General features: G+C 58.6%; 1 protein-coding gene across 4 annotated transcripts; it reads left to right on the top strand.

The window, feature by feature from the left end:
* Window positions 1–1023: 1023 nt before the first annotated feature.
* On the top strand, window positions 1024–20774 carry CBS (cystathionine beta-synthase). Of its 4 annotated transcripts, XM_033130488.1 has the most exons (18): window positions 1089–1169; window positions 2105–2202; window positions 2769–2982; window positions 5699–5805; window positions 7635–7769; window positions 9088–9167; window positions 9280–9414; window positions 9945–10014; window positions 11186–11277; window positions 11732–11857; window positions 12179–12263; window positions 13662–13767; window positions 14313–14387; window positions 14530–14664; window positions 15215–15323; window positions 17503–17587; window positions 17891–17932; window positions 19273–19433. In XM_033130488.1, the coding sequence occupies exons 3-18, from the start codon at window positions 2777–2779 to the stop codon at window positions 19431–19433; spliced, it is 1749 nt and encodes a 582-aa protein (XP_032986379.1). In that variant the 5' UTR covers window positions 1089–1169; window positions 2105–2202; window positions 2769–2776. The 4 variants fall into 4 exon arrangements, with proteins under 4 accessions (XP_032986368.1, XP_032986379.1, XP_032986390.1 ...); XM_033130477.1 differs by lacking the exon at window positions 2105–2202 and having other exon boundaries at window positions 1024–1169; XM_033130499.1 differs by lacking the exons at window positions 1089–1169; window positions 2105–2202 and having other exon boundaries at window positions 2775–2982; window positions 19273–20774.
* The last annotated feature ends 325 nt before the right edge of the window (window positions 20775–21099 follow it).

Raw genomic sequence — 21099 nt, 5'->3', positions numbered from 1 at the left:
GTCAGCAGAGTAACTGAACTGAGTCCAGCTGTGTCCAAACCTGACGCACCGCCCTTGACTAGTGGGTCACTACAGGTCCGGGGAAACTCAGGGTGAGAGGTTCTCCATTCAGCCCGCGGGGCCCCAGAGCACACTCGTTGGGAATTTTGTCAGCTGTGGCCTCCCTGTGGCCGCCTTGGGCCCCTCCTGGCCCGCAGCCCCTGCGTCCCTTGATGAAGACAGCCTGCGTGACATCTGTTCTAAGCAGCTTTTGTGACTTCTGGCCAAGTCTCCACGTGAGCTCGGGTTCCTTGCTTGGCCAGTGGAAGCGCCCCCGGGCTCCGCACTTAGACAACGAGGACAGGAAATATATATCCTGACAAAGCCGCCCGCCGCGGTCCATCCAGAGCCCGGGTATTCGCCCAGCTTTAGGCTCCTGGGTCCTGCTACCAGAGGACACGAGCGCAGAGTCCCCAGGCCTTGGGGACCATGGCCAGCGTGAGGGGACCCGGTGGGCGGGACATTTGCTGAGGCTCATCTTCAGGGCCTTACCAGTCCTTCCGTCTCCAGACTGCACGTTTTAAAACTCAACAAATGTTTACAAAACCGCGCGGAGCGAGCAATTAACCAAGTAAAACGGCGTCTGGGCATCAGCTACCGAGCTGCGCCCAAGCATGGAGCCCATGGTTCTGACAGGGGGGCCGGGATCGGAGCAGGAGGGCCGGGGCCCCAGGCTCGCAGTTGCGTCAACGGGGAGTGGGGGATGGGAACGGGGGCAGGGGTCGTCCTAATGCCGGACAGTGCGGGTGGGGTGGGGGCTGGATGGATGCCCGGGATGGATGGGGTCGGGGGGGTGGCACGGTTCTGGCACAGGCGCAGGGTGGGTTCCAGACTCGCGGGGCGGCAGTTAGGGTGGGATGGGAGGGGCGGGGCCCAGCCCACGGCCAGTGGGGGTGGGGCGGGGGCGGGGCGGGGGCGGGGCCGCGCGAGGACCCGCCGGGCGTGTAGGCGGCCTGGCGCTCGGCACCTCGGGATTGGCCAGGCGTCGGCCCTCCGCCCCCGCCTCTCAGCCAATCGCCTTCCAGCCACTCTCCGCCGCGGGGTCCTCCTGAGCCCCGCGGGCCCCGCTCGCGTTTTCGCCGCGCAGCCGTCCGGCCGCCACTCGCCGCCCCGGGACGCGCCCCGTCCAGGTGAGCGCCGCGGGCCCCGTTCCGCCCCGCCCTGGACGGAGGGGTCGGCCGGCCGGGGTCCCGGGCCGCCCACCCTCCGCGCGGTTGCGTCAGCCGCACCTGCACGCGGCGGAGCTGGGCGGGCGCCGGGACCCTTCCCCCACCCGCAAGTCCAGACCACCGAGGAGCCGGGGTTCCGGTCCACGTGGCCCCGGCCCCGCACTCCGACGCCCGCGGCTGCGGAGCGGACGCGGGGCCGCGCGCCTGAGAGCGCCAGGCTGGGACCCGGGAGGGAATTTGGGGGAGGTGCGCTGTAATGGTGGTGATCGTTGATTTTTCGCGGCATTTTGGATGGAAAATGGCTGTTTCTTAAATTGCTCTCTTCCTCCGATTGTGTGGGGTGTGGGTAAATATTGAGACAGCTGCGGGGACCGCCTGCGAAGCGGGTGCCCGTCGGGCAGGGTGCGCAGGGCACGTGAGTCCCTGCCCTGGACACGGTCTCCAGTGGGGGAGGGGCGGAAACGCAAAACTTTTAGCCTCAGGATTACGTCGGAGTGTTTATCCCAAACTGTGTCCCCAAGTGCCCTCCCGGAGGCCGATGACCGGGCGGTGCCCACATTCACTGTAGGGTTTCCGTCTCCCCCATGGAAGCTCCCACTTTAAAAGGAGTTTACTGCCGTTCGCACGCTTGACCCTGGCCCCCTCAGGGCGACTGGTGCAGGGTGCAGGGTGTAGGGCTGCCCTTGGGGGTGTCGTGACCCCGGGAGGGTCTTGCAGCTGAAGGTGCGGCGGGCGGGGCCAGGTGAGCCCGCCTCCCCAGGATGCACGGGCGTGGCCTGCTGGGCGCCCAGGGGGCGGCCAGAGCCGGCGGGTTCGGAACTGTGGCCAAGCGAGAGGCCCAGAGAGAGCCTTTGGGTTCTGCAGACCAGCTCGGTTTCCATCCATGTTCCCAGCAGCCCCTTACCTTGTCGGTGTTGGGCCCGGGTGGAGAAAGCCGCCAAGAAGGAGGCGCCCAGCTGTCTGTTTTCAGCGGCAGGATCTCGGTGGGATTGTGGCCAGTAGTGCAACCCTGCGCGTGCCCACCCCCCAGGGCGTTGCCCCGCTGTCCAAGTCTGATGGCGGGAGGTCTACGACTGGGGAGCTTCTGCAAGATGGAAGAATCACGTCTCCACAGGCGACTGGGGGCGTATGACAGAGGGAAGGCTTTGCTCCCCTTACAGCGGGGCCTTGACGGAATAATACTCCATTGTATGGATTGACCACGTTTTGTATATTCATCCTCTGATGGACACTTGTTGTGTTTCCACAGTGTGGCTGTTGTGACTTGTGCTGCTGTGAATGTGGTATGCAAATACCTGCTTCCGTTGTTCTGGATAGATGTGAGGGAGTGGGATTGCAGGGTCACGTGGTAGTTGCATGGTTCACCTTTTCAGAAACCAGCCAACTCGGCCGCAGCAGCTGGTGCCTGCGCGTCTGTGCCTGTACTTGCTGAGCTGTCTGGATGAGTGGAGTCCCACACCCGGAGGGGCCGGTGGGCAGAGCTTCCCTGCAGCATGAAAGCAGGCTCCCCTGCAGCGTTTGGAAAGGGCTTGAGCCACATCTCTTCTCCATCCCTGACAGAGCACAGCATGCCTTCCGAGACCCCCCAAGCAGAAGGGCTGGCAGGGTGCCCCCGCCTGTCAGAGGCTCACTCCGAGAAAGGGAGCCTGCAGCAGGTGCCCCCGGGGGCCAAGGATGCCAGGGAGCGCCAGTGGATCAGCCCCGATGTGCCGAGCAGGTGCTCCTGGACGCTGGGCAGGCCCATCACCGACTCGCCTCATCACCACACTGCCTTGTAAGTCCCTGCTCACGGTCACAGGACCCTCCGTTCCTACCTGAGGGGAGGAGCGTGTTACCTGGAGGCCATAGAACCATGTGGCTGTGACCCTCCCCCTTGTAAGGGCTGTGATGGGTGGTGAGCTGCAGGGCAGGGGTGGAGGGGCCTTTTAGATGAGTCACTAGGGCTCAGAGAGGCCAAGGCTGGTCCGCTCTGCGGCCCAGCACCTAGGTCGGTGCCCAACAAGAGTCGATGCTGAATACATCAATGGAGGTGCCCCCGGCACACGCTGTGAATGAGCGGTAGAGGGGAGCTTTCTAACGCGGGTCCTGCTTGCACACTCGTGTTTGAGGTGAAGGTGTATTTTTTCAGCAACTAGGATCATACCTGCACCTTTCCACTTAACTGAGTTGTAAACATTTCTCCCAGTCATGAAATATTTTTCGATAGTGGGTTCTTTTGTGGTTGGACAGAGACTGTTGGATGGATAAACCATACTTTTTTAAGCCCTCTATGGGGTATTCAGATGTTTGCAATTATCTCATGAATAACTGCAGTAGAAAACACCATGCATTCATATAGTCACTGCATTTTTGTTGAGCACCTACTGTATTTTGTGCCCTGGTCTAGGTGTGGGAAATCTAGCAGGTGCAAAGAAAAGACACAGAAACCCCTGACCTGCGGAGAAACTTAAATCAAGCTAACTGAATTATAGGATTATCTTTATTTCCTGAGTATGATCTCCCGGAAGTAGAATAAGTGAGTGGGAGACTCTTGTCTTTTAGATGCTTGATTCTTGTTTCATGTACACGTTTCTGATTATTGATTTTTACGCCAGAACTGGGGAGTGGGAAGGGGGGTACACTCCTCAGAGGGGCCAATCGATAGATAGAAATGGAAAGTTACAAACCCAGAAGCTCCAAGCATTAGGTTTATCTCAGTGCTGGAGGTCAGCTGGTCACTGGCCAAACAGGCTAACCTTCAGTGCCAAAACAAACCAGAGCAGTGGGTAAAAGTTGGAGTGAAGCTGGGGTGGCTTGGGGAAAACCTTGGAGCTGGTACTTGCATAAACAGAAGGTGCTACAAATGGATTTCTGGGGAAGGGGGTTCCAAATGGATCTAAGGTGGGGTGAGCTTAGAAAGAGGGCCAGAGTGGGAGCAGCAGAGTAAGAGGAGGGCTTGGGGGGCAGGCAGGGATTGGGGTTTATTCTAAGAGGCTGTGGGGTGGTCCTCCTGGAGCTGTCAAAGTGAAAACAATGAAGAGGAGGTGACCCCAGGGCCTTCCCTAATCAGTTCTTTCCTGGGCTCCTGTCCTGACCTCAGGCAGAATTCTCCGGTGACTGAGTCAGGAACCCCGAGTTCTCTGCCTGCCCTGGTGGGGGTTGGGCCTTGGTCCCCTGGCTGCTACAACCACTGCTGGGCAGGGGCTGCCCCGCCCCCTGCCAGCCCTCTAGGACTCCCCCACGGGCGTGGCCCCAAGGACCTAACCTGCAAGGTGGAGTCAGGAGCTCTTTGCCCCCAGCCCACTGCCTCCAGCGTGGTTAGGGGTGACCCTTTTAGCTCCTTGCCACATTGGAAGGAGCTTGTCTGTGTGGCCAAGTCTTTCCCTCCTCCCCCCCTATAGAATGCAGCATTCCTTATCTGCCTCAGGACCCTCTGGGGGGCAGAGCCGCCAGGGGGCAGGCGGGGGTGTCTAACAGTCTCCTGCGGTGGTGACAGGCTCAGTAAAGATTAAGGACCACAGAGTGGTACGTGAAGGGAGCAGGAAGCTGTTGCATTTCTTGAAGCTCAGGTCAGTTGTGTCTATTCCTGGGTGGATATTTGGGGAGCATGTCCGTGGCACATGGCACTGGTCCCTGAGGGTGAGGGGAGGAAACACCCCGGCAGCCACTCAGGGAATGCCTGTTTTCATGGTTTGCACCCCCCAATGCTGCCTGGCACCAGCTTGTCAGGTGGAGAATTGCTTGGGAAAGGGGGCCAGTCACTGGCGTGTGAAGGGAGACAGTTCCCCATGAAAAGGAAACCCCAGCCTGGGCCTGGCGGTCCTCGGGGGGATCGTGACCCTGGTCTCAAGGACAAAAATGGCCACCCCGAGGTCTCTTCTTTTGTCTTGAGCATTGCGCTTCACACCACCTGTGCCTGACACTTTGGGGGTGATGCCAGGGGCTGTTTGTAGTCACTGTCACTGCCTGGTGGTGAGGCAGTCCGAGGGGTCTCTGCTCTGGGGTTGACACCCGTTTTTTGATGAAAGAGAAAAGGAGGTCAGATACTGAGCGATGACAGGAATTGAAGTCCCTGGTAAAGCCTTTCTGAGAGGATGGACCGGACCTGTTTCGAAGTCAGTGTTTGTTTATTTTAACTTTATTTGGAAATTAACATTGGCAAGTTGCAAAAACAGTACAAAGAGGTCCTGTGTCCCCTCTACCCCGCTGTCCATTGATGACATGTTCTGTTATCATAGTGCATTTTCAAACCCAGGACGTGACATTGATGCAGCCATTCACTCAACTGCAGACATTCATTTCATAGGTTTCTAGGGGTGAGTGTGTGTGTGTGTGTGTGTCCGGCCTTAGATCCTGCGTGTACATTTGTATGATCACCACCCAGGTCCCTCGCCAAACCAAGCCAGTCCTTTTATTTATTTTTTGATTTATTTCAAACAACGTGCTGGATTGCCATGGCTGGTACTATTTCATTTTGTTTTGCTGAATAATTGTGGGCCCCTCTATTTTAGGGCAAAGTCTCCCAAAATCTTGCCAGATATCCTGAAGAAAATTGGGGATACCCCCATGGTGAGAATCAACAAGATCGGGAAGAACTTTGGCCTGAAGTGTGAGCTCCGTGAGTACCTCTGTGCTGCGCTTGGCCCAGCAGCGGCTCAGTGTGTCTGGGGGTGCGGGTGGTCCCCCTAAACCCTCGTAGGGGGCTAAGGAATGACTAAGACCTTGTCAGATACGATCAGGAAGAATAGATGATAGGGTCATGTGCTCCAGGGTGACCGAGAGGGCCGCTCTGGAACTGGTGGGCAAGGAGGGGACCTGAGAGCGAAGGAAGCAGCGTGTGGCGCCCCAGGAAGCGTGCGCAGGCAGAGGTTGCAGGAAGGAGAGTGACCTCATCCAGCCCTTACAGGGGTGGCCCAGCTCCCGGGAGCAGAGTGCAGTCATTTATTTGTCTTAGGTTCTTCTGGGGAGGAGTAGACACACTGCCCGCTGGGCCATGTGACAACAGGACAGTTTTTGTAATGAGTGTCTCAGTCACCAGCTGGGCAGGAAGTGGTTGTCTCGTTGTTTAGCTGGTTTTGTAGGGATAGTCTGTCATTTATGAGACAAGTGGGAATGGGGGTCTGTGTCTGGCCTTGTCCTAGGTAAACGGGGGTCCTCCGAGAGTCTTATCTGTCATTTGGGGAAGGGGCTGCTTTGCAGGAAGGTTTCCAGGAATATGAGAGGGTGGGGGATTTCTTCCCTATCATAGTCTTCAGGGCAGAGCCCAAGTAGACTGTCACCTTGTCGTGGAGGAAACAGCAGCTGCAGAGGCCCTGGGGGGTTTCTGGTGGGGGGGGTAGGCTGTGAGCCGAGGGAGCAGGGGGCGGGTCTTGAGGTGGGACGGGCAGCACGTGGCCATATCACACTGGGGACAGCAGAACCTTCCACCCGCCTTCCCTCTGGGGAAAGACTTCTCTAAGAAAGCCAAGGTCAGTGCACACTCTCGGGCTCTGCGGGGGTGCTGGGGTCACCTCGGAACAGCCAGGATAGTGGAGGCCCTGGCCAGTACCCAGCAGTACAGGCCTGCCTCGTCTTAGTGACCCCACGTCCGTTCTCATGTGTCCGTTTCACCGATGGACAAAAGAGCTGGCCTTCCCATGGGGCTAGATAGATTTATCTAATGAAACAATTCAAGTGTGAGACCCGGAAGGGTCCTGGGGTGCAGGCCTGCTCAGCGGTCAGGCGTTTGGGGGCCCCTGCCTTCCACGCACGTGCACATGGACACACCACATACACGAGGCCAGCAGGGGCCTCCCCTGGCTCTAGGGACAGCGTTAGAGCAGAAGTGGGATTTCAGAAACCAGGACACACTAGGTTGGAGGTGATTCTCGGGGCGTCATAGGTTGGCCTGGGGTCCTCAGATCCCGTTTGGTACAGTGCCTGCCCTTTCTACAAACAGCATGTATTTTTAAGAGACGGGCGGGTGTCCTCCCATCAGGAAAGATCTGACTCACCGGCTGGTACAGCCAAGGACAGCACGTTGGGTGGAGAGAGCCCGGGGAGAGGGTGTGTCCGAGGGGGGGAGGATGCGTGAGGCAGCGGTGGGGGGTGTGCAGGTCTGCCAGCTGGGGTGTGGTTGGGGTGTGGCTGGCAGGGCCATGGCTATGGCCGGGCTTTATGGGTAGTTGCCCGCTGCATGCCCAGCAAGTCACCTAGGGACTGGCTGCTGGTCGGAGGGGTGTGGCTCCGGGGCATCCACCCAGCGGGCTCCTTTGCGTGACTCTGTCTCCTCCCCTCGGTGGGAGGAGCATGTCCTCCCCTGTGCTGGGGGGTGGGAGTGAAGGGGGCGGTTTACAGCGCCAGCAAAGGCCAGTCCCACGGCTGCGTTGGGTGGGTCAGGTTGTGGGCGCCGGCAAGGATGTCGGGGGTCGGGGCCTCGCCCCCTCCTGACGCGCCTCTGGCTGCCAGTGGCCAAGTGCGAGTTCTTCAACGCGGGCGGCAGCGTGAAGGACCGGATCAGCCTGCGCATGGTGGAGGAGGCCGAGCGCTCGGGGACGCTGAAGCCGGGGGACACCATCATCGAGCCCACATCCGGGAACACAGGTGCGTGCTGGAGAGGCCGGGTCCCCTGGCCGCGGTGGCCCTCCGCTGCGTACGCTGGCCTGGCCGGGCCGCTTCCCTGGCCGTGTGCTCGCCCGGATGCCCACGTGCAGCTGCGTGTTGCATCCCACTTGCCGACCCCTTGCCCTCGGGCCTGCACTGATGACAGGGGTCGCTCACACGAGCAGTTCCGCCTGGCAGTAAGATTTTAGTGGCCGAGCGCTGCAGTGACAAATACCACAGACGGCAGCTGAATCAACTCACATTTATTCCCTCGCTGTCTGGAGGGTGAAGTCCAGGGGGTGGGCACAGTGCTTCTTCCGGCGGCCTCCTGGGTGTGTGGACGCTGTCTGCTCTCTGTGTCCTCCGGTGGCCGTCCCTCTGTGAGTGTCTGTGTCCCCATCTCCTCTTCTCAGAAGGACACCAGTCAGATGGGGAGCAGGGCCCACCCCAGTGACCTCACTTTACCTTAATCACCTCTTTACAGACCCCGTCTCCACATACAGTCACACTGAGGTGATGTCAGTTAACACGGTTAATTTGGGGGAACACAGTTCAGCCCCTAACATTGCCATCTGACCCCCCAAAATGCACATCCTTCTCGAATGCAAAGCACATGCACTCATCCCAACAGCCCCCAGGGTCTTCACTCTCCCGGCATCCACTCTGCAGTCTAAAGCCCGAGGCCACATTGAAATCAGACGGGGGTGGGACTCGGGCACATCCCTCCTGAGGCAACGCCTCTCCAGCTGGGAACCTGTGAGACCGGCCCAGCCACGTGCTTCCCAAATACGGAGGTGGGACAGGCATAGGACAGAATCCCCACTGCTCAGGGAGGCATCGGGAAGGAGGCAGGGGTCACGGTCCCGGCAAGCCTGAAACCCAACGGGGCAAATGCTGTGGGTCTGAAGGCTCAAGATAATTCTCTGCGGCCAGATGCTGTGTCCTCAGGACAGTGGCCCTGACCCTGTGGGAACCAGGGAGGAGGCCGCCTTGCCCCCAGGCCTGTGCCCTCAGGGCTGTGGTGGCAGTGGCTGCCCTGCCAACCTCTCACGGCCCTCAGGGCCTTTTTCCCCTCCTGGAAGGGTCACCTGTGCTCAGAGTGAGCTCCATAGCATTTGCTCTCACTGCTGTGGTCGTTACTGTCACCTCCCTTGGCGCCCAGGACATGGTGTGGGTGCCCAGTGAAAGCTGGAAGCATTGGGGTTTGTGTTTGTGCCCCCACTTTTCCTTGCCTTTCATTTCGGCCTCCTCGTTCTCTCACCCCCGGGGTCCCAGCCCGGGCTGCAGGGCAAGGAACTGACCCGTGTGCTGTCCGCAGGGATCGGGCTGGCCCTGGCCGCCGCGGTGAAGGGCTACCGCTGCATCATCGTGATGCCGGAGAAGATGAGCATGGAGAAGGTAGGCCGACAGGTGGCGCAGGTGGCGCAGGGGCGGGGCCTGTGTCCCGGGACCCGCCCCCGCCCAGGACCAGAGGCCTGGCGCGTGGGTGAAGGCGCCCTGTCCTCTGCAGGTGGATGTCCTGCGGGCCCTGGGGGCTGAGATTGTGAGGACACCCACCAACGCCAGGTTCGACTCCCCAGAGTCTCATGTGGGTGTGGCGTGGAGGCTGAGGAATGAGATCCCCAATTCTCACATCCTGGACCAGGTGAGGCTCAGGGTGTGTGCGGGCTGGCATGGGCTGCTCCTGGGGTCTCTTGGGGTGTGGGGTGGTGCCACACATGCAGCAGGAGTGGAAGCTGCAAAGGTGACTGGCACGCTGGCACGTGGCCGCTGGCGTCTCCCAGCCGGTAGGACCTCCAGCGAGCAGCTGGCTGATGGGCTGAGCTGTTGTCTCTGCTGACCAGACGAGCGTCAGGCTCAGCTTGGAATGTGCCGAGCTGAGGACCTGGGAGCTCTCTGCAGGCGTAAAACGCATAAAAACCTTTTTGTGGGAAGCTCTTCTGTCTCACTCATTTCGCTTCTTGGTTAAATTCGGGAATCGCATCTTCTGAAGAGCTGAGGTGACTACTTTGGGTCTGTTGAGGCTCCTAAAACTGCCTGTGCCATTGGCCCCTCTTCCCTAAGCCACTGGCATTCTCTGGCTTGCACTGATCTGTTTGCCTGATGCCCTCTGGCTGCCACCATTTTGGTGCCGTTGACCTTCACTCGTATGCTGTTTGTGTTCCCTCCATGCAGTACCGCAATGCCAACAACCCCCTTGCTCACTACGACAGCACCGCCGAAGAGATCCTGCAGCAGTGTGATGGTGGGTACTTCATCCTAACCTCCTGTCCATCTGCACCACCTCTCTCCCTGGTGGTCTGGGAATGCACAGGTCACTTACCAGCTCCTTGGTAAACTCCTATTCATCCTTCAAAACCCAGACCAAATGTCCCCTCTGAAATGCTTTCCAGGGTATTTCCTTAGAGTGGTTTCCTCCCTCTGTTGTGCTCTCTTGGATTTTGTTTGTGCCTCTGCTAAACACCAAATAGATCAGGCAATCGTATTTGTCTACCCAGCAGTCTGTCCTCCAGAGCTGCAGGACCTGAGTGTAGGGTGCGAGTGTCCCGGCTGCTGGTGCTGGCGCTCACAGCTGGGGCTGCACGTTGCTCAGTGGCACTGGGCCTCAGGCCCCAACTTGGTGTTGAATTCCACATTCTCCGTGCCTGGGGTGGTGATGCCAGTAATTAGCTTGCTGTCTGTACGGAGGGGAGGCTCCCTGGAACCCTTCCACGCAGCCAGAGCCAAGGCCCACAGGGCTCTGGTGTTTTCTGATGGGCTGAGGTTTTAGGGGGTTGCTGCTGGACAGCTGGCACCCTGGCTTCCTGTTTGGAGGTGGTGTTGGCCGTGGCTTCATTGCCACCTCATTCAGTGCCCAGAAGCCAGGCAGCGAAGGCCAGGCATTTGCTCGTCAGGTTTTCGGGGGTGAGAATTCTATCACTTGGCAAAAGCAGTGTACTGCCTCGGCTCGGTGGCCCGCTCGGACTTGTCTGCAGGAGGCCTGGGCTGGCACTCAGCAGTGGGCGAGCCCAGCGGGTTTCGGAGCCCGGCCCGAGTGTTTGCCTCTGTCTGCTTTATCACTCAGTTCACTTACATCATCCAAAACCAACAGCATAAGTAGGTGCGTCGTGGAGAGCACCTGGGCCCCGTCCGCCCAGGCAGCCAGCACGTGTGTCCTGCCCACGCGTCCAGACGGGCTTACAGAGTTGTACCAAATAGGGCTTTGTGGCCACGGGCCCTTTGGCAAAGACTTAACTGAAGCTCACCGCATCCCTGTGACTGAATGCTGCTTAAAGATGAAGGGCGGTGATGAGAGGCGGTGGAAATTGGAGAATGGTTTCTCTTTTGACCTTTTTGATAGTCTGCCTTCGTTTTGGTTGAGTGCGTTTTCACTTACTATCAGAATGTTCTCCCTGATGCGGCTTCTCCCCTCTCAGGGAAGCTGGACATGCTGGTGGCTTCGGCGGGCACAGGCGGCACCATCACGGGCATTGCAAGGAAGCTAAAGGAGAAGTGCCCTGGGTGCAAAGTGAGTGAGCAGGGCTGCGGGGCCCTCGGGCCAAACCGTGACCCACCACCTAGGTGCTCAAATGAGCTGGAGGTGGGAGTGGATTTGGGTGCCCCCCAAGGACCATTAAGAAGCTCTGAGCTCTTGTGTTCGGATCCTGTGACCACCCCACCTGGGAAGGGCACTGGATTTGGAGTTGCAAGTGGGCCGGGGTGGGCTTGTGGGGAGAGCCGGCTAGAATGCTGCGCCCACTCCCTCTGATGCTGCCCTGTCGTCCAGAGGTCGCTGCCCAGCACCTGGGGCTGCGCAGGAGGGGCTCCCCTGGGAAACCCCTTCCCCAGCCGTACCCTTGAGTAGTGATCTCCCCTGCGGGCATTCTGTGGGCACATCAGTAGGGTGGTCTGGGCCACTCCGCGAGCCAGGCACGTCCCCGTGAGGTTTGCCAGACGCCAGCGCTCACGTGGCCCCTCTGCAGATTGTCGGGGTGGACCCTGAAGGCTCCATCCTCGCAGAGCCCGAGGAGCTGAACCAGACGGAGCTGACCGCCTACGAGGTGGAGGGCATCGGCTATGACTTCCTCCCCACGGTGCTGGACCGCACGGTAGGTGGGGCCGCGGCGCTGTTGGCAGCCCCTGGGTCTCGCCCGTTAGCCGCTCGCACGTCAGCTCGCCCGGGGAGCACAGGAGCCGGCCTGGCTTTCCTCCAGCGCCTGTACAAGCAGGGAGAGGCTGTGTAGTCGTGAGGTCAAGACTAGCCACCACAGGGCACAGTACCCACTGTGCTGTGACCCAGCTCTGGGTGGTGTGCACAGACCGGGCCCCTGCCAGGGTCGGGGGAGCGGAGAGCAAGGCCGAGGCCGTCTGCTTCTGACACGCCGTGGGGCCCTCACGCACACTGCGCACCATCCCCGGCCTCCCTGCAGGTGGTGGACAAGTGGTTCAAGAGCAACGATGAGGAGGCCTTCGCTTTCGCACGCATGCTGATCGCACAGGAGGGGCTGCTGTGTGGTGAGTGGCGGGCAGGCTGCCCGGGCACCTGGGCTCCAGATGCAGACGCGTGGCGCCATCCTCATTCTGAGGCTGTGTGGTGGCTGTGGCCGCGCTTCTCCCGGCGCCGTCCACCTGCCCGGGCCACTAGGAGGTCGCCTGCCACTCCGCACTGGCCGGAGCTCTGGGCCAGTGTCCGGGGTCTGGGCTCTCTGTGGTCCACATGTCTTGTTTTCTGTGTGACGGCCTCGCTGAGAACCCGGGAAGGGGAGGAGCTTGAGATGCGAGGGGTTGGGGACACAGAGCCCTGAGAGCGTGACCAGCAGAGTTGGCCGTGAGGGCCGGTGGCCTGCGGGATGTCCCTGCAGCACTGTTGTGCACTTGTGTTTGGGGCCAGAGCTCTTAGGACCCGAGGGGTTTTCAGTCAAGACCAGCATTGTCCTTGGGGTGGGGGCTCCCCATCGATGGGGTCTGAGACGGGACAAGGCTCCTGCCAGCTCACTTTCCTCTGGAGGCCCGAGGCCTGTCCAGGGTCCCTTAGGTCTCAGGGGACTTACGTGCAGAGAAGGGACACCCTCACCCACGTTAGAACTCCTGTGTGGGGAAATAACATGCAGTCATTTGAAATGTGCCTGCCCTGTGTCGCGCCACCTTGGGGGTGGGATAGAGAAAATGGGAGGAAATAGGCCCCCACTTAGAGAATGGAAGCAAGCCCCTTTCGATTGAAAAGGAATTTCCAAAATGTCCTGTGAAGGAAGTTTTCTCTTCGTAATCGTTGGACTTGGTGTCAGGCCTCCCCTGGTCCCCGTTTTCAGTGGGTGACAAGTGAGCATTCGATGCTGGAAGGGGGGCCCCCTCGGTGGCCACATGGCACTTCCATGAGCTGAGCCCAGCGGGGCCACAGTACCACCTCTCAGCACCCCCCCTCTGGCTCTAACTCGGCGGCTCTTTGTAAAGCGGCACCGGCCTAGTGGGTGGCTCTGCGTGGTCAGTGACATGAGACCGTGCCGGGGCGCGCTCAGCAAGGCTGTCCCTGTGCTTGGTCTCAGTCTTGGGGCATTCGCCTGGGGGCTCAGGCCCACGGTGGCACTTTCCCCAGCACGGCCCCCACCCTGGCTCAGGAACCCCGCTTGCTCGGGGTCCTTGGGTTTCCATGATAAGGGTTCAGTTGTGAAACCCTGAGCAGGTGGGGTGCTCAGTGGTGCAAGAGAATGGGGGTGGACAGTGAGAAGTGGGGTTGCTGCCAGCACCCGGAGTCCAGCTCCTCTCCCCAGAGGCAGCCACTGTTGATGGCTTCCCACAGATGCTTCCAGAACATTTCAGTGTGCGCTCGTGCTCCGTCTCCCTCCCTCCTGCTCCCTCTCCCCCCACTTTCTCCCATCACTCTGACACGGGGTCTGACTCTGGCCCTCTCGGCAGGTGGCAGCTCGGGCAGTGCAATGTCGGTGGCCGTGAAGGCCGCCCAGGAGCTGCAGGAGGGCCAGCGCTGCGTGGTGATTCTGCCCGACTCTGTCCGGAACTACATGTGAGAACCTCCTTTCTCCTGTCCCCCCTTTGGCACCTCCTTGTTTCCCGCTGGGCGTCCCCTGCCAGCTGACAGCAGGGAGGTGGGGGGTCCCAGGGGCACTGAGCTCTGCTCCACCTCCTGGGCCAGGGCTCCCCCCACGTGTCACGAGCTCATGTTTTCTCGGCCTAACTGCCTCATCTGGGTCTTCTAGACGTGTTTAAAGTCCACACAGGTCCCCGGCAGCCACCAAGGCCTGGAGGGGAGGCTTGGACCCTGGGTGGGTTGGGGACGTCACCCAGGGAGCCTCAGGGGGGCTGACAGCAGGGGCCCCGTGCAGAACCTTCTGTGCTCTGAGCGCCTTCGGCCCTGATGGGCAGGTGCCCCAGTGACACACAGTCCCATGGGGCCTTCCCCAGCCTGTCCCTGGAGCTGCAGCCACTTGGGGTCTGTGCTGGTCCCGCGGGGTCTGGGGGTGGTACTGGGCTGCGAGAAGCTAGCCCCTCGGTGTGGGCACAGGCAGTGCTGACCCTTCTCTGGCCCTGCCGACCTCCTGATGCCCGCAGGTCCAAGTTCCTGAGTGACAGGTGGATGCTACAGAAGGGCTTCCTGAAGGAGGACCTCACGGAGAAGAAGCCCTGGTGAGGATGTCCAGGCCACTCGTGCCGTCCCACGCTTGGCTGTCGTCCCCATGGTCTCCCTGTGTGGTGCCGCCTTTTGCGAGCGTGTGTTCTCAACTCCCGCCGCCCAGCTCACGGCCGTCCCTGCCCCCTCTTCCCTCAGGTGGTGGCACCACAGGGTCCAGGAGCTGAGCCTGTCGGCCCCGCTGACGGTACTGCCCACAGTCACCTGTGAGCACACCATCCAGATTCTCCGGGAGAAGGGCTTCGACCAGGCGCCCGTCGTCGATGAATCAGGGTCAGTCTCAGCCACACCCCAGGACAGGGCCACCGACTGGACCCCACCGCTGGCCAGCTGGCCTTGGCCACGTTGCGTAGAAACGTCCAGAGCATTGGCCCGCCGGAGCAGGGGGCTGGCCGCTTGTGTCCTTCACCTCCCCCTCAGTGTGAGCACGGGAGGCAGGGGACAGAGGTGGCCTTGCTCTGAGGACATGTCTAACAGTGGAAGGCATGGCACACATGCCTCAGTGACCAACCGTCCAGTTCTCCTGGGACTGTCCCATTTTTAGCACCCAAAGTCCCATGTCCCAGGACACCACTGCTGCTCACCCATGACTCCTGTCAGACAGAAGTACCCAGAGAGCTCATTCCTTTATTGTCTGCCCGTGTGGGACGGGCACAGCCAGGGCAGGGCATTTGGTCACCGCTGTCTTCCTGCCACGTGTGGGCACTCAGCACATTTGGCCAAAGACCGCATGGATGGTGAGGGAGGGGCGGCTGCGGGCATATTCTGCTGGAGACGGGCCAGGGGAGGGTGCTGTACTGACCCGCCCCTCCCCACTGTCCAGGGTGATCCTTGGGATGGTGACCCTGGGGAACATGCTGTCGTACCTGCTCGCTGGGAAGGTTCAGCCGTCAGACCAGGTTCACAGAGTCCTCTACAAGCAGTTCAAACAGGTACGGGCTCTGCAGCTAGAGCAGTGGGTGCTGACACCCAGCTCTGTTCTTGAAAGCGGGGTACGGAGTGAGGGGCTGCTTCGGGTGTCAGCTGGCTGCATCCCCATAGACCCGTACATCTGAGAATTCACCCCAGTTTTGCAAACGGGAAAGCCCAGGTGGGGAGACGCCCGGTTGGCAAGGGCGCATCAGTGCCCACTGTGTTTTGGCCACGCCTGGGGTCAGCAGCCAGCCCAGGTCAGGGACCATCGTCTAAGCTGACTTGAGCATCTGCCAGTCTGCTCCGTCTCCTACCTTCGGGCCCTCATTTTTTCCTGTGTAGCATTCATTTAAGAATAAGAACCTGGCACGCCTAGTTATGTACTAAGAACCAGAATGTTCTGGGAGAAATACCGCGTTGCCCCTTGTGTGCTGGGGCTGGTCGTCCTGAGACAAAGGTGGCCACTGTCTGACGGGTCTGGGCAGAGCAGACTGGACGCGCTTTCCGTGTCCCTGAGGGCCACGCCTGGGGTCAGCCCCCATCCCTGGGCCAGGTTCCACCCCTGCTTTCTCCGGCTGCCCGGTGAGGGGCACTAGCCCCAACCTAGGGATGAACTTAGCCTTCCTGTTTACGCGTCACACTCACACGCAGCTGAAAGGTCACCAGAAGCTGTATATTCTCGCCATTTGCAGCCCTGTGGCCATTGCCTGTGTCTCACCCCCGCTCCTGTAACTCCCCAAAAGTGGAGGGGCCGCAGGGGACTGGGCCGCCCAAATCTTGCAGGTCTTCAGCACTTTTTAACAAGCTGAGGGGGTGTGTAGTGAGCTCGCTCCGTTTTCTCTGCTCTTCCCTTAACCTTGTCTTTGAAATTCCTGAACATGTAAAACCAGAAAAGACCTTTGAAAATGGAATTATGGCCTCACATGAGTTCAACCTGTTGCCCCAAGCCAGATTCCCCAAGGAGCGGCGTTTCTGTCTTCACCTGAGTGCAGCTGCCGGCCGCGCTCTCTGACACGTGGGGTGCCTGCCGGCGGTGACTTTGACCAGTCCCCCAGGGGCCAGGGAGCCACAGCGTGACTTCTGAAAGAACAGGGAAACAGCGATTGGGGCCATTTTAGGCCTCCTGCCCATAGCGAACGTCCCCTTTCCAGCTCCCGGGCTGAGAGAGGGGCTCCGCGGTCGTCCCCACCCATTTCTAGGGTCTTCCCTGAGACAAGCTGTGCCAGGTGCCACTGCGGGCCGGTCACTGGTGATGTGGGAGGAGGAGGTCCAGGCAGCCTTTCCCAAGTGGGGGGGCTACACGTGGACCCACCTAGACTTGGCGGAAGGGAGCAGGGCAGGGTCTGACACGCGGGGCCTCTGGGGCAGCTGGTGGCAACGTGACCGAGGGGGCTGACGGATGATGACCAGGAGAGGAGCCGCCATGGTCAGGCTCGCCCCTCCTCCACCCAGGAGGACCGAGGTCTGTGCCTCGGCTGTTTTCCCCAACTGCCACTTAACTGACTCCTGGGTCTTCTCCTTTCCGCATTCCCCAAACTCCCCATGACGATGCGGGCAAGTCCAGTTGTACTTACCTTTGAAAGCTGGATCCTCAGTGCCTTTTTTTCTTTTTTATCAGAAGGCCCCATGATTTGTCTGTGGAGCAGGTAGCACAGAGCGGGTCCTCCGCTCCCCTCCCCCTCCCAGACAATGGTGTTTGGCACTGGTGGCCAGCATTACTGGGTCACTAACTGAAGTCCCATGTTCACATGAGGGATTGACCTGTGTTCTAAAGCCCTGTGGCTGTGACAAGTGTAGTGACATGTACCCGTGACACCGTCCGGATGACACTGTATGGCCCTGTGTCCCGTGTTCTGCCTGTTTCTCTCTCCCAGCCCCCCACCAGCCCTGGCAGCCTCTGATCTCTTTCTGAGTTTCACCTTGTCCAGAATGTCCCGGAGTTGGAAATTCGGTGGCTGCCTGTGCCCCACTTAACGATATACAGGGAGCCCCTTCCACGTCTTTCCGTGGGTACATAGCTCCTCCGAGCGTCTTTCTCTGTGTGTCACGTCACCCTCCGATTTCTGCAGTTTCTAAATCAGCAAATGGCTACAGAGAACCTCCTGGAGCGATGCCAGGCCTCTCCCGTTGCCTCACGCTCCTTTCCGCCGAGGGCCTGCTGGGATGCCCCGTGGGCACTGATCCTGGCTTCCCTTCCAGATCCGCCTGACCGACCCGCTGGGCAAGCTGTCCCACATCCTGGAGATGGACCACTTCGCCCTGGTGGTCCACGAGCAGATCCAGTGTAAGTGGGTGGGGCTGGGGGCGGGCGGAAGCAGGAGACCCGCCCCAGGCTTCCTTCCACATGCACTTTGCTCGGGTTCGCAGCGAGGCCCCGCTCCCCCATACGCGCTGGGGAGTCCTGGCGCTGACTGTCAGCCGCCCCCAGGCTTGGGCACGGATCTCAGAGGGGCCCCTGTGTGGGTCAGACCCGGGTGCCCGGCAGGGCGAGGGTTGTAGAAATGAGAATTGGGAGCACCCTGGAACCGTCCTCTCCCCCCATAGCTGCGGGCTGAGTCTAACCCCTCTCCCGTCCTTGGCTCCACAGCGCAGGACCAGGCCTTGGCAGGAGTGGTTGGGGGGCCTGCAGGTATGTACGCCCACTGTCCTGTCTCGGAAATGGCTCTGCAGTCAGAACTGTGGCTCCGAGGGCCGTGGAGAGTGTCCAGGCTCCCAGACCCCCAAGCGCAGGTGGGAGGGTCCCTCTGCTTCCTCCCACATTTACTCCTATTTGAACATTTCCAAAATAGGGGTATGAGTTCCAATTTCAGGCTCTATAAATAAAGTGTCTTTGGACACAGCTGTGCCTGACACTGCTGTTGTCAGATCCGCAGGGTTGTGACAGACTGGCCCCGACTATGCCTGAACCGAGCCTCCCAGGGGTCTGCAGGGCCACGTTGCAGAGGCTGTGGGGATCACGCTTCTCCAAAGTGCCCCTTTGCCTAGAAGTCCCTGAAATGCTGGTAGCTGGTCTCCTCCAGGATCCCCTTGATTTTCTGAGGTGCTCAGAGTAGGCCGGCAGGGGGCCTAGCCCCGTGTCCCCCACCCCTACCCCAGGGACAGATGGCTGTGGAGGTGCTGAGAGGGGGCCTGGAGGATGAAATGTAACCTAGGCCCCTCAGCTCTGCCTTCTGTGCACTTTACAACAGCTGTCGGGGCCCTCCAGAGACCTGACAGGATACGTGTACAGAGAGAAAGACCTGTCATAGGAAGTGGCTCACACGATTAGGCTGGCAAGTCCCAGCACCTGTAGGGTGGTGGGCAGGCTTGAGACCTGGGAAGAGCCAATGTTTCAGTTTAAGTCCAAAGACAGGAAAGGTTCCCTTTTCCTCGGGGAGCATCAGCCTTTTTGTTCTATTCAGGCCTTCAACTGATTGGACGAGGCCCACCCACCCTGGGGAGGGCAATCTGCGTTCCTCAGTCTGCAGATTCAGATGATCTCATCCAGAAACACCAGGGGACTGTCTCAGTGAATCTGGGCTCTCTGGGGCCCAGTCAGGTTGACACGTGTGTTTAACCACCTCAGCGTCCTTCTCTGCCCTGAGCAGGCCAGGGCCAGCACTCATTCTAAGCCTGAGAGCAAAGCGTGGGTTTGAAGACGATCACAGGCCAGAGGTGTGAGGCAGTGCAGCTCGTGGGTATGAGAGGAGTTGGGAGGTCCTGCTTTGGGCACCTAGGCAGACCCCCAGGCTGCTGTGAAGCGGCAAGGCCCTCGGGCATCTGACCACTGGGCGTGGCTGAGGGGTCAGCAGCTGCTGTCAGCGGCTTCACCCAGACGACGCCTGTGGGGAGAAGATGGCACCTGCTGTCGGGCTCCCACAGCACACAGGTGCCTGTAGGCACTGGGACGGCTGAGGGCTGCGGTTTGGGGCTCGGCCCCCGCGGCCCGCGTGGCCATGCCTTGAGCTTGCTGCTTTCTTCCCTCCTCAGACCACAGTCACGAGAAATCCAGTCAGAAGCAGACGGTGTTCGGGGTTGTCACTGCCATTGACATGCTGAACTTCGTGGCTGCCCGGGAGCGGGACCAGAAGATGAGCAAGTCAGCAAGTGCCTTGGAACCCAGAGCCGGCGGGGCCGCAGCCCAGCTCTGAGTCCCCCTGCCACCTGCCGTCGTGCTTTCGTGAACACTGACAAGCACCGTGCTGCTTTACCACCGGACGCTGGGCATTGCTCGGTCCTGCAGGGAGCAAGGAGCAGGTGTAGGATGCTTAGCCCGGGGCCAGCAGCAGGGGTACAGCTTCCCTCTTAGAAACACCTGGGACCTAAAGGAATCTGATTCAGTAGATTAGATGTGCTTTTCTTTAACTTTCTCTTAAAATGTTTCAACAAGACAATCTTATTGAAAGAGAACTCTTATTAAAAGATGAACCCATGCAATGACTGGGGCAGAGTGGGCATTAGCAGAAGGAAGTGCCTTTTCCAGAGAAGAATCCAGAATGGGAGCAGCAGGAAGGAGTTTGGGAAGCGTGGGGCAGCTCAGGGACCCGCTGGGGGCTGTGCTGGTTACAGTGGCTTGAGTGTTCGGGGTTTTTTAAATTGTGGTGAAATTTACATTCCTGAAATGAACACATTTTAAATGTACAATTCAGTGTCATTTATGACATTCACAGTGTTGTGCAGCCACCACCTCCATCGAGCTCCAAATTCTTGTCATTCATTCCCCCGTAGGCAGTCATTCCCCCCTCCTCCTTCCTCTCCTGGCAAACACTTATCTGCTTTCTGTCTGTGGATTTTACCTATTGGGGTTATTTCAGATAAAAGGGAATCATACAATCTGTGACCTTTGTGTCTGGTTTATTTCACTTAACTCGATGTTTTCAAGGTCCATTTACATTGTAGCAAGTATCAGACTCCATTCCTCTATGGCTGAATACTGTTCCATTGCATGGATGGATGGACATTTTGTTTGTCCATCACCAGGTGATGGACATTTAGGTTGTTTCCACTCTGGCTATTGTGAATTGTGATGCTGTATTTGTTTGATCAGACTGTTATTTTGTGTATAACAATCATTCGTTATTTTGTGTATATACCCAGGACTGGAATTGCTGGGTCATGTGGTAATTCTATGGTTAATTTTTTAAGGAACTGCCAAACTGGAATCCAGTGGTTGTACCATTTTACATTCCCACCAGTAATGCATAAAGATTCCGATTTCTCTGTGTCCTCACCAACGCTTATTTTCCTTTTTTATGTTTTGCCATGACAGTGGGTGTGACCTAGCATCTGGCGGTTTGCGTTTGTATTTCCCTAATGACCATGACATTGGGCTTCCTTTCATGAGCTTCTTGAGCACTTGTATGTTTTCTTTGGAGAAAAGTCTATTCAAGTTCTTTGCCCATTTTAAAATTGGGTTGTTTTGGTTGTTCAGTTGTAGGGGCTCTTTATGTATTCTGGATGCTCGAGCCTTATAAAATTATGATTTACAAATATCTTCTTCCGTTCTGTTGGGTGTCTTTTCCCTTTCTTGATAATGAACTTTGGTGCACAAGAGTTTTTAATTTTGATGAAGTCCAATTTATCTATTTTTTTTTTTGTTATGTTTTTGGAATTATATCTAAGAACTCCTTGCCAAATCCGAAGTCATGAAAATTTGCCCCTATTTTCTTCTAACAGTTGTATACTTTTTGTTAGCTCACTAATCCATTTTGAGTTCCCTTTGACATGTGCTGTGAGGTAGGGGGTCCAACTTCATTCTTTTCTATGTGGATGTCCATTGGTTGAAGAGACATTCTTTCCCTGTTGACTGGTCTTGGC

This window comes from Rhinolophus ferrumequinum, chromosome 2 (assembly GCF_004115265.2).
Source record: "Rhinolophus ferrumequinum isolate MPI-CBG mRhiFer1 chromosome 2, mRhiFer1_v1.p, whole genome shotgun sequence".
Classification (NCBI taxonomy): domain Eukaryota; kingdom Metazoa; phylum Chordata; class Mammalia; order Chiroptera; family Rhinolophidae; genus Rhinolophus; species Rhinolophus ferrumequinum.
The sequence above is the reverse complement of the archived record's forward strand: the minus strand, read 5'-3'. Positions and strand labels throughout refer to the sequence as shown.

Coding starts and splice junctions, on each gene's coding strand:
- CBS (XM_033130499.1), top strand. CDS start 2,777: ATGCCTTCCGAGACCCCCCAAGCAGAAGGGCTGGCAGGGTGCCCCCGC. Junction 14,388..14,529: donor CTCACGGAGAAGAAGCCCTG/GTGAGGATGTCC, acceptor CTCTTCCCTCAG/GTGGTGGCACCACAGGGTCC. Junction 15,324..17,502: donor TCTACAAGCAGTTCAAACAG/GTACGGGCTCTG, acceptor CTTCCCTTCCAG/ATCCGCCTGACCGACCCGCT.